Raw genomic sequence first — 12475 nt, 5'->3', positions numbered from 1 at the left:
CACGAGAAAAAGGGAAGAGCAAACCCTATCTCAAGGACTTCAAAGTCAACATGAATAATAAGAGTTATATTGGTAGGTAAAACACCTTTCATTATATAATGCCTGTCCATTAGCACGCAAGTTAGACGATTTACAGTCTTCGGATTTTTTTTTCGCGTGGAGCACTCCAGATATGCGTACTTTTTAGTCTATGGTCTCCGTTATGCAAAAGTATGTTAGTCTATGGTTTTTGCAGTCTTTCGAAAATTACAAAACGAGAACGGTTGTTTCGCTCTGAATAGTCTGAATACCATTTACTATCATTATTAAGTATGGACAATTATTATGCTGTAGCGAACGGAAAAAACCCTGGCATTTACAAGTCATGGGCAGAATGCGAGGCACAAGTAAAAGGATTCAAACAAGCTAAATTCAAAAAGTTCACATCGGAGACCGCAGCCAAAGAATTTATTTACACCGCTCCCGCTATTCACCCAACTACTCCATCGGCCGGGTCGTCTTTCCAGAATAATCGTTTTCAAACCAGACCACAGTATGCAATGCCGAAGAACAATTATCTACCAACAGTACCAACTACAAGTGTCGAAAGATCGTATACGAATAGACAAAACAACAGCGCTGACTTCGAAGATATTCACGATATTCAAGACGAAGTAGAAAGAGACTTTTCTGCAGTTGAATCGCGAATGTCTAAACCTGTCGGAAACAGATTCAAGACTTATAAAACAGACATTAAACCCACAAAGGGAAACGCTACTATGATCGACCCCATTAAGAACATGCATCTACCTCCAATAAGACAGATTCCTGTTGACAATAATAAAATCGATTCAAATAATATATCGATGGGTTCTTCTAGTAAAGATGATTTTGTAATGGATAATTCAGGTTTTGTTGAGGTATGTTATGATATTTCAATACTAGTGGATTTAGCTCAAATTGCGTGGCATGCTCTTTGTAGATTAAGGCTATACTTCAGCTGGGACACGGTCTAAAACGATCGTGACTACGGCGACGCGCAGATTGTCCAAACGACGCGTGCAGAACAAAACATAATTTGTCATAAAAATTCAACATGCGTCCATTTATTGTTATGTTTATTGTTCTATTATTAATAATAATAATATATAGATTGCCATGTTTTCTTTTTCTAGTAAATGGGTAACGTTTTTAGTCATCTTTACACGATTTAAGAATTAATTCCCCCGACGCCATCACAAAACAAATTGACGTGTTCACAGCTCGACTTTTGCTCTCCGATTAGCAGCCAGTCCGAAATTTAGTCGCACCTATAGTTGAAAATTATTTGCCGTTTCACTGAAGTATGCTCTTGTATAAAATTGTCTGAAATTTTCCATTACACCTACAACAGGGATTGCCAACATTTTATGTGCTCCACATCTTTATTATTATTATTTTTACCATCTTAGGTCATGTAAGTATGGCTGACAAATACTACCTACCTTTGAACTATGGTCCCCATAACTTATCTACTTCCAAAAGTCACTCTTTACCATTGCCAATTACACCAAACCATAGTTATTTAGATGGAACGATTCCAAAAAAATCATCAATTATAATCATAGATACATTATAACGTAATTTGTAATACAAAGGCTCATTACAATTTCCTTTTGTTATAGTCCAAATTTTTTGAAATGGAGTCATGAAGTCAAAGGGATGATTAAAATAGATTGCAGATCCTCGTCTCTATCGAATCGAGATACCAAACTCTTCGCTTGACATATCACAACAAATTTTCAATATTGTTACAGGTATACACAGACGGCTCGTGTACAAACAACGGTGCTCGTACTGCAAAAGCTGGTTTAGGCGTATACTTTGGGGAGGGCCACCGCTTAAATGTGAGCGAACCCGTTTCGGGCAGGGCTACCAATAACTCCGGAGAGATCCAGGCAGCCACTAAAGCCATTCAATTGGCGCATTCTAACGGAGTCAAGAAGCTGCAAATCAAGACTGACTCTAAGTTTGTCATTGATGCGGCGACAAAATGGATACCAGGTATACCAAAATCTATTGATCTATCAATGTAGAAGTTGTCCGTTGAGTGAGGGTGTTACATGCTAACATTTGACATCATTCAGTGTTTTTTATACTGTGATGATACAACACCTGTTGATACACCCCTGTTACAGGCGGGCTTCTCCCGGTGTAAAATAATCATTTAGTAGCTTAAGTCGAAACGTAACCCTGACCTCTAGAAACGGCTTCATAAAACATCTAATCTGATTCCTTGCTCAACCACGTAAGTATTTCTTTTTAATTTAAAAAGTAAAAATGATGATGGATGAAAGAGATAATTTTAAGACTAAATATAAGGATTTAAATATAATAAATTTTGCCGCGCATTGTGCATGAAATCCTCGCGCGCCGGCGCCAGGGTCAGGCTCGTGATTCGCCGAATCAAAGATCACGCGATAAAATTTGGCCAATCACGAGAGTCCTTTTTTGCTGGATGGCGTCGGTACGAGGAATTTAAAAAGAAAGAAAAAAAGATGTTAGTAAGCGTCCCCTTTCCGATAGGTACGGACCTGACGACTACAACTGTAAAAATCCCAAATATAATTTGTAAAACTAAGAAAATGTAAAATATAAACAATATCACGTTACGAGCACGAAGGACTGTGTTTTATTTACACTCCAACCGTTTGAATTACATTTTTTGTGAATCCGGGGTTCGATGGACTCCTGAGCTAGCCGCTGGAACCCCGGGGATCTCACTGTCCTAATGGACTTTTTCCTCTAATTAACACCGGCCAAAACATCAGAGCGTCAACAGTTTCTAATATTGACGTTTAAATCATGGAAGATGGCACTCTACAAAGAGAGCTCCGAATTGGAATGGCTGTAGCAACATTCACCTTGAAGCGATATGTCTGGGACCCACGATTGTACTCAGTTAAAACCAGATGCCGCCTAATCAAAGTTTGCATTCTGACGGTGCTGTTTTATAGTAACGAATCATCTCACCTTGCGAAGTCTTAGAGAAACTGTATTCTGAGCCTCGAGAATAGATGGTTGCTATGGTATAATTTTAGAAGTAATGAAGAAATAAAAAAGCAGTCACAAGCGGTCTCTCGTCACACTGAGAGTGAAGAGGTGACGTTCGACCTGGCTCGGCTACGTGGTGCGGACGCCTGAAGACAATTTCAACCTGGTTTGACTGTTTTTCAAGCCAACTAAATTCCGGTGTCTTGGAAGGCCGCTAAATACCAACCACAGAGTGTATACAGCGGAGTTACGTGATACTGAAATGATCTGGGATGATATACGAAAGACAGCGACAGGGATTCTTGTAGGCGCCATGTGGTGTCTATATGCTCTAACTGAGTAACGGATATTGTCAAAGAAGAAGTCAACCATCAAAAATTTGACTATGGAAATTTAATCAATAACATAAAATCTTTGTCCATGTCCGCTTCTTTGGTAAAACATATATTTCTAGATCAGCACAGCATCCCGTAGCATTGCCCTGCCATATTAACCCTGTGTATGGTACTTAACGGTCTTCCAGGATACCGGAATCTGATTGACTGGAAAAAAGCAAACGTCCATAAAACCATGTGGTCGAACCTTTGAAGTAATATTAATAGTATCGACCGAAGGTACTTGATGGAATTTGAATTGTAATTCTAATGTATTTGAGTTTTGTACTATTCCATTTGAGTCGTTTTTTGCGACCTGAGTTTCACAACTTTTTTTCAACTTCAGGCACAATGTGCACTCACCAACAGATAAATACACACTGACAACGAATACAGTTAATTCGAACTTATATAATAAATTAATACAATGAAGTAGGTAAAAACTTGTATCACCTACCTCAAGGATCACAATAAAAAATATTACGAATCCCGGGTTGTAAAAAACGACTCAAATGGAATAGTACAAAACTCAGATCCATTAGAATTTACCATAGGTGTGATGAATGTCAGCATGGTATCTTACGTCCTCGTTTTAAAATCATACCATCGCACACCCAGTAACAGCGACAAGTTTATGTTTTCAGAGCTCACCTTGATTTCGGAGTCTTGTTCTCTTAAAGTTTCAAACTCAGTATAAATAGTAGTTTTGTAATAATCATGTGTGTGTGTTATAGGCTGGAAGAGGGAAGGCTGGAAACTGCCGTCAGGTGAACCGGTGAAGAATGAAATAGACTTCAAAAAGTTGGACAAAGCAGGCAAACTGGTGGAAGTAAATTGGACATATGTTCACGCTCATAAAGGACTATTGGGGAATGAGAGAGCTGATCAGCTTGCTAAGGATGGAGCTGCCATGTACCGGAAAGAGTAGACGTGATTCATCGTTATCCAACTTAAGTCAGATCTGACAACCTATTCGAAGTATTCTGACTGCTGTGAGATTAGGTTTATCATTAATAACTAAAGTGCACAGCATTTTATTCTTAATACAGTAGACTCCCGTTTATCCAGGCTAAAGGTCCTTTTAAACGTCAGTTCTGTTGTCCGTTCAGTTGAGGTTTCCTTTTTTGTCCGTTCAGTTTTGAAACGGCGGTGTATTTAGACGATCAGTTGTTTTTTCAGTCGAGGTTTCAGTTGCCGTGTATATTTAAGTATTTTTTATTCACTAAAAATGAATATTGGTTAATGAGATTGAAAATAATATCCACGTCACTCATTATTTGAAAACCTGAATCACATAAATCATATTCTAACCACTCACACTCAAATCAGCCATGTAAATTTTCCATTAGCTCGCATATTTCAGATACTATTTCACTTGAATCAGGCTCAATAGAATCCAAAAAATCACTTTCTATGTTTGGTAGAATTTTCCTCCGTTATCGAACGAGTGTTATTGCCTTTATTTTGTACCAAGATTTAATTATTCCATGTATCGCATCCAGTATTGTGATTTTTTTCTAGAATTTAATTAAATCGTTGGCTTTTAAGAAGGCCATTACGGTAATGTCGTTTCATCCATGGGTTGAATTAAAGACCATTGGCAATAAGGTCATCGTCCGTTTTCAATATGTGCTTTTGGATGATGAGCATTATCTAATAACAGCACTGCTTTCTGTAGCAACCCCTTACTTTAAAAAAAAAACTCTGAATTCCTGGGAACCCATTTAGTTTTGAACCAATCTTCAAAGATCCTTCTAACCATCTATGCTCCTTTCTGGTTGTAATAATCAATAGTGAGATTTCAAACATCTACACACAAACACGTGCACTTATAGGACGCGTAAACATGAAAGCGAGCGATTTTTTAAAAATAACTTCATGCACGGATAATCCGAACGCGGATAATCAAGAGTATTGTGTATGATTATATTATCCCATAAAAATGAATGTATAAAAAGTTATCACTTTTGTTTTGGCATAAAAATATTAAGAGCCAAGATGCTGTGTGAAGCATTTTTTCAACGGAAAATGAACCTTTGGATAATAAATCTAATATGCGGGATTTGTTTGTTAGGTCATCAGTGAAACACGTGTAGTCACTGTTGATTTTTTTTATTTGGTTGATTATATAATATGTTTACTTATCAACGTGTGCTTGTTGCCTGTGCCAAGGCCCGCTATGGACTGCCTGAGTCAGTGATGCTAGATGTATTATTCTGGCATAAAATACAGAAAACATGGCAATACAGAATGCAAAACGTTACAATTTCTATGTATCAGTTCTCTTTATATCGTAATCTCAATAAGTCGGCACAGGGAAGACAATGCTTAAAATTGTTTTCTATTTGTTTATGATAAGATCACATTCAGCGATTTATTCTTCAAGTTGTCCCAACAAGTTTACACGTATTTTGCACTATGACTGTATAAACAAAAACATATATAAAAAAATACAATTTGAAGAATCGCTTATAAGTATTTGTTATTTTTATATTATTCTAGAAAAATGTTCCTAAATATAAATACGAATTTAAAATAAATTTGTTACAAAAATTAATATTTGTTTTTTAATTATTCCTAATAATATGTTCACTCATATGACGGCAAAGTGCCAAGGATGACAAGAGATCAGAAAGGTAAGTATATTAATTATATAAAGGAATCAAGAGTTTCGATACACATGAATTCATCAGGACCAGGCAGGAAGGACGCACTCACTGATAGCGGTTATCCACAGTCAATGGGGGCCGGCGGTTCCCAAAATCACTTTCGGTGGGGGTGCACAAAAAGTTACTAAAAGTGTTTAGAAATAAGATCTATTTAGCGTTGTTTCTGCTTATCAAAACCTACTACAATTTTCTCAAAAATAGAGTAAAAACACCTTTTGATGTCCACGAATATCATTGAAATCGTGCAAATTATCTTAAAAATTGGCTACATTGTAAATGATTTTTTTTCTGACCATGTCTTTTCCTAATAAGATGATAGATAATATGTGTCGTTCACAAGCATAGTGAACCAAGTCCATTAGTCCAGAGTCACAGGTTCGAACGAAGTTTTGAAAGGACACGTCTCCTCAATAATTATTTGATTTCATTTTCGCGCGTCCGTTACCTAAAATTATAAACATCTTGACGGATAATCAAAGAATTTAAGATGTGTGTTCGGTTAGCCATCGTATGAATGAAATCAGGGGCATGCTTACGACTAATAATAAGTAATTTGGACTATTGAGAGAGGCCCAATAATCAGGGATGTAACAACCGCCCCTTCTTCTTTTAGGTGTAAGCGTCCGCCTGACTTCAACGTCCACACCTTATTCCTTGATCAACCATCGATACATATCATTGTGACATAGATTTTACATATTAATTATTAGACATAAAAAATCCAGCTTCGGAATTTCTAGCCTATTTATCAATCCCCAATCCCGACATGTCATCAGGGGATCTGGTTATATGTTTTGTTAAGCCAGCTATCATATGATCAGGTGACTTGTCTAACCTTCCATTTCGGCCCCCACACACAATCGCTACCTACGATTGAGACGGTATCTACAGGAGGGAAATGTTTGCTGCCGCCCGGTCGAAGAGAGATTGGGTGGCCCAAAGATTGGCCTCTGTCTATGGACACTGGGACGGAGCTTTCAACCTACCTGGACATTACTTTAAAAAAATACATGTTTTTATATCTCCCTAAACCTATCATAAAAATATACATATTTACTTTTCTATTCAGTGGAACGTCGTCTTCCTGTCTATTCGAATTTAATTTTTAATGATAATTTTGCTTTCCTGTCGTCCATGTAAATATCGTATTACGATATATCACATGGGTCCGTATTAAATCTTTATATCTATTAGAATAGAAAGAAATAATTTAAAGATTTCTTTGTTATTTCTCCTTGTCTCGTCTCGCTGATTTATTTGATTCTGGCATCTAGGCAATAGAAGGCCGCATTTGTGCAGTATACGATTCTTCTTCATCTAGTGCTTTGAGGTGTCATTATACGCAGATATTTAACAATGCTCGAATTTATTTAGACTCTTTTTCCCACCGGTCCAATAAGTGCGTGTCTTTTTCGGCGTCGCTACTTTTGCTACCAGGGCGTTATAGTGGCGACTCAGTGGCCTCGGGCTCCGTTAGAGTTATGGCTCCCACATCCTGAAGTGCGCCCCCAGGCTAGGATCTTTGGCGGGCCTAACTTGTGGAGGCCATGGTTGGAGTAGCGGACGAACTTCTGTTGAAGGCGTCGGACGCAATTTTCCAATCACCGAGTTCCACTTTAGGGTCAGATATAGACGCAACTTCTGACTATATTTCTTTCCTCTTCCTCATCGTTGGGGCAACGCTGTAAGAGCACCTCAGCCGTTGTCAGACGTTTCCAAAGAGACAGCACGACCCCAGACTCCCCATGACACGGCGATGTGAGTTGAGAGTAATCAGCTCTCAGACTTTATCAAGCCAGGTACCTATCTACCTATCACAAGTCATCCGCCTGCACCGCCCCTTCGCCTGTCTGATCTATCCGTAGGTACGTCGAGAGTTCCGTTGGAGAATTTTTTTTATGGTGGCATCTCGTAGAGACTGCGTCCGGCGCATTTTGCGTTTCGCCAATATTGCCTGTCGGCATCGGAACTCCCTCTTGTACATCGATCTTCGAAAAGTGACTCCCTCGGCGCCGCCGGATCGGTCCCCTGTCATCAATAAAATTGTTATTTAATAGAGTTGTACCATTACCATCTGAATCTACTTTATTTATTAAATTCTATCCTGCAAATTAAACAATTACTGATTTTATTTCCCCATTAACATTGTATACTTAATCACCATCTAGCATCGGAATTTATTTTAAAACTATCAACATTATTTATTTCAAACGTCATATCATCATCGCACAAAATTGCTACCATATTTTTTTTATCCTTATTAAATATACCTACCAGTCAAATTCTTATCGCTTAAAATTATTTTATCATTATATCTAATAATTAACTTTACTTCTCCGTTTTATTTTTGACTAAGTACTCTATTGTTCCCAACCATATCCAAACATTATTAACAACGGGTTACTGTATATAATAGGCTACTATTCAAAGGGCCTCTTGGGATGGCTAAATGTTAGCATCGTGAAAGGAAGTCGGCTGAACGGAATTCAGTCAGCGTCCTCCTATAATATAGTAAGGACCTACTCCGCGACTGGTTTGCGTAAAAAGTTTCCACACCTAAAAATAAGTCAATTAGTAATAAGTTAAACTTAGTAAATTCAATATAAAGTTGTTAGTATATAAGTGCTATTGTCTAGGATATAAATAATAACTTACGACAGAATTAAATAACACTGTCTTGTTTGTAAAAAGTGAAAAAAAAATATAATAGTAAATACCAGACAATATACGTGTTTCTTTTAATAATTGCCTGATCGACCACACACATCCTGTAAAAGGAATAGACATTTTAAAGAATTCAAAATAAAATGTAAACAGATAAACAATTAATTTTAATTTTGGTATTACACCCAACAATGTGACTGAGCTAGTCAACTATAAGAAGACGAAAAACTAATATGCCATTTATGTACCTAAATAATATGTATTTTTTCAATCCGGATCCAAAAACCCCTATTGCGTGTGTGCCTGTTATAACTTTATATAAAGACATCTCTTGTATATCGTAGTAGATATTTGGGTTTCCACCGTGTGTCCTTCTTTCTTCTTTACTCGACGTTTCCAATCGTTTGAAATCCATAGAAACCCTAAAAATATTAATAGGGATGATGGATTACGGTTAAAAACGTTATGGCTTCCGGCACTATCAGCAAAATCCAATATTCAACCGGTATCTCTGGTCGTAACGATTGACACATTACTCTGAGCAACGTTTGCTCTTAGCTAATCAGATTCCTTTTGACATTCTTTGAATAACGTTTACATTCAAATACTTACACTAAATTTTCATCATAAAACATATCTCTTGATAATGGCCTCTGCAACGAGCCCGAAACGTTGAGTAAAGAAGGAAGAAGGACACACGGTGGAAACCCAAAAATCTACTACGATAAAAAACAACCGTGAAAGCCTCAAATATTATTTCTCTTGTATAAATCGCCTGATTTGAAAATTGTACTCGACTCATTTATTGTCCCTTGTATCCCTGGAATCCTCAGTCCTGTAATTATCAATAATTATTACCTACTTACTTATTATTCTAATACACTGTGTAATGAAAAATAAAAGATTTTTTTTTAATAATGAACAAATTATTTTTAATGCTTACATAGATATTAAAAATTTGTAAACATAACGCTAGACTCTGGCTTCTATATCGAGACATACGCGTCATCGCGGCCATTTCTGGAACTAAAACCGTTGCTATTGCAAAGCATGCAAAAAGCGCGTGGCGTAATACTTAAATCACAAACAGCGCCATGACGTAGATGTCAATATATAGAGGCGGACACTAAATAGAAATTTTTAAGACAAAAATATAATGTGTTCAAAAAAATTATTAGAATAGAAAATATTGTAAACAAAATTAATTAAATATAAAGCTTCTATATTCAGACTGTGTTTTTATATAAATGATTTAACCCATATTTATTTCTATAATATCTTTGACCACGTCCGATCTAATAAAATCATACAAACCTCCACAGAGTGGAGGTTTGTATTAACAGATTTAGTTTTTACGACAAATGGATAACAGCTACATGATCTTACTCCCTACTTCATTTATCGTTTGTCAATTTATGGCTGCGGCCGTATGTTGTAGCTTAGCCACTCTGAAATGCCAATAGAAATGGCGTATTTCAAAAAAATACTACCTTATTCTTAAGTCAATAATTATTATAAAGTAAACATTATTCGTAGGATGTTTATCATATTTGAATGGTCAAAGACATAGCTTATAATAAGTATCTTTATAATTAAAATGTGGTAATCGTAACCATTTTTGACTAATAAAATGCCTAATTCTTGTCAAATTTGGGATCAAAAAGATTATAAAATATATTTTTTTATCGTAAATATGTCACTATATAATGTTAATATTAATTTCATTAGTGGTTTTTGTAAATTCGTTTAAAAACTAATAAACCTAAAAAATCTTAACACCACTGCACATAGACGTACTGAAATATGACTATATTCTAAAACATTAGAGCGAGAGGTTTAAAAGAATACTATTTTATGTAATAGAAATACTTTATGCAGTCATCAAGTATTTAAAATAAATATAAAGGATAATAAGGCTTCAAAATTATATAAATAGATTATCTACAACGTTTAAGGAATGTCCAGGGTTATGCTCTGAAAATAACATAAAAGCTCCATTTTGACCTATGCTGAGCATGTGGGCCGTTAAGCCCTACCTAAACCAAACTATAATAGATAAAAAATATTCTTCTATCTATAAAATATTTAAAATTATGTATGATTTAATGGCATATTTTAGATATTCTATAGATAGATGAATATTGTTTGACTATTATCTAATATGGCATGGTGTATGGCAAAACTAATTAATACTATCTGCAACTTGTAGTCTGTTATAAGCAAATATGGATGACCACCGCTTTTTTTTAAAAAACAAAGGTGCCGGAACTCACTTCTTGCCGAATTTCTTACCTACTAAAGAAAATTATATTCAAATATCATTTAAAGCAACTTTTCCTTCCCACGAAGCGCATAAAAAATTAAACAATCAAACAAATACAAATAAACTACTAAAGTTGTAAAAAATAAAATTGTAAAAACATCATATATTAAATTTAAATAAAAGTATACAGTGATTTCCATGGCCCCCACGTCCTGAAGCGGACCCCCTACCTATCGCTAAGGTTAAAGGCAGTGTGACGCTCTATAAAAGCATTTTTTAAATGGTGTTTGAGGTAAAATTAAGGGTACTCAGTGTATCAACAAACATTAACCAAAAAATGCAAATACGCCTAAGGAAATTAGATTTTTTTTTGATTAGATTTTTTGATCAAATTTGTGAAGTGCTCTCATATGATCACATTTATCTGGTCGATCCCTCAGGCTATAGCTCTGTCAACCCCCCCCCCCCCCCCCCTTTGTGGGGGCCATGGTGATTTCCAAAGTTCAGTCCAATTCTCGTTTGGCAAATCGTCTCGATTCCTTTTCTTAGTGCTATGAGTCTATGGCGGAATGTCTTCCAGTAAGTAATCACCGATCGACGTATTTTGAAGGATCGAAAAGTGTCAAATGTGGTCCGTCGAGTTTGATGAACAAAAGTGCCGAAACTGTTTTGGTTTTCATTGATGCTCTTATTGGGGTAATAATTAGATTCATTTGCGAAAATCCGCATTCACATTCACTTGAAGAAATGGTAATAGAATTCAATGCATCTAATTGCTTTTGAAACATTAAAAATACCATGAAAAAAGGTGCCGGAACGCTGTTCCACCGCGTTACATGACAAAAAAGCCATGCGTATGACTGACAAAAGTTAAGTGTGCACTATTTATATCGGATCTTAAAAGCCTATCTCCACCCTTCGCCACTGCTATCTGGTCAGTATATTTGCCAAAAATATGCTTAAACCTCCAAAGATTCATAGTGTTGATTGATATATCAACCACTTTTTAATTTTTTTCACAGTAAACGGTCAATATTGTTGCTCTTCAATCTGTCAGATAATATTGTCACGTATGGCATCGTGGGTCTCAGGTTCGAATCCTGGGTCAGGTCAGTACACATATTGTTTTTCAATTTGTGTATGAGTCAGAGTATGATAGCTTGAGCAAGTGGCTTACATCCATTTCTCGTAAAAACAAAATCTGTTAATACAAACCTCCACTCTGTGGAGGCCCATATGGTTTTATTAGGGTCGGACATGGTCGGAATTAAATTAATTAAAAACAAAAATTATCTTCTTCATAATATATTGGCTGTTCCTAGAATCAGCAATATAACATCGAATTAAAATATTATTATTTTTAAAATCGGTAGCATTAACCACTAAATACATAAATAATTGATAGCTATCTGTCAGACTTCATTTATCTGTCATAAATTATAAATGCACATTGCAAACAGAGCATCACATTCCATTACGAACAAATGTGATAA

General features: G+C 36.0%; 1 protein-coding gene across 1 annotated transcript; it reads left to right on the top strand.

Annotated features, from left to right (window-relative positions):
- Positions 1 to 233: 233 nt before the first annotated feature.
- LOC147069026 (ribonuclease H1-like) lies at positions 234 to 5938 on the top strand. Its single transcript, XM_085951211.1, has 3 exons — positions 234 to 899; positions 1776 to 2022; positions 4121 to 5938. Exons 1-3 carry the CDS (start codon positions 312 to 314, stop codon positions 4312 to 4314), a joined length of 1029 nt encoding a protein of 342 aa, XP_085807337.1. The 5' UTR covers positions 234 to 311; the 3' UTR covers positions 4315 to 5938.
- The last annotated feature ends 6537 nt before the right edge of the window (positions 5939 to 12475 follow it).

This window comes from Rhyacophila brunnea, unplaced genomic scaffold (genome assembly GCF_057557595.1).
Source record: "Rhyacophila brunnea isolate RB1 unplaced genomic scaffold, BYU_Rbru_1.0 scaffold_24, whole genome shotgun sequence".
NCBI classification, from domain to species: Eukaryota; Metazoa; Arthropoda; class Insecta; order Trichoptera; family Rhyacophilidae; genus Rhyacophila; species Rhyacophila brunnea.
Note: the sequence above shows the minus strand (reverse complement) of the source record. Positions and strands in the feature narration are given on the sequence as shown.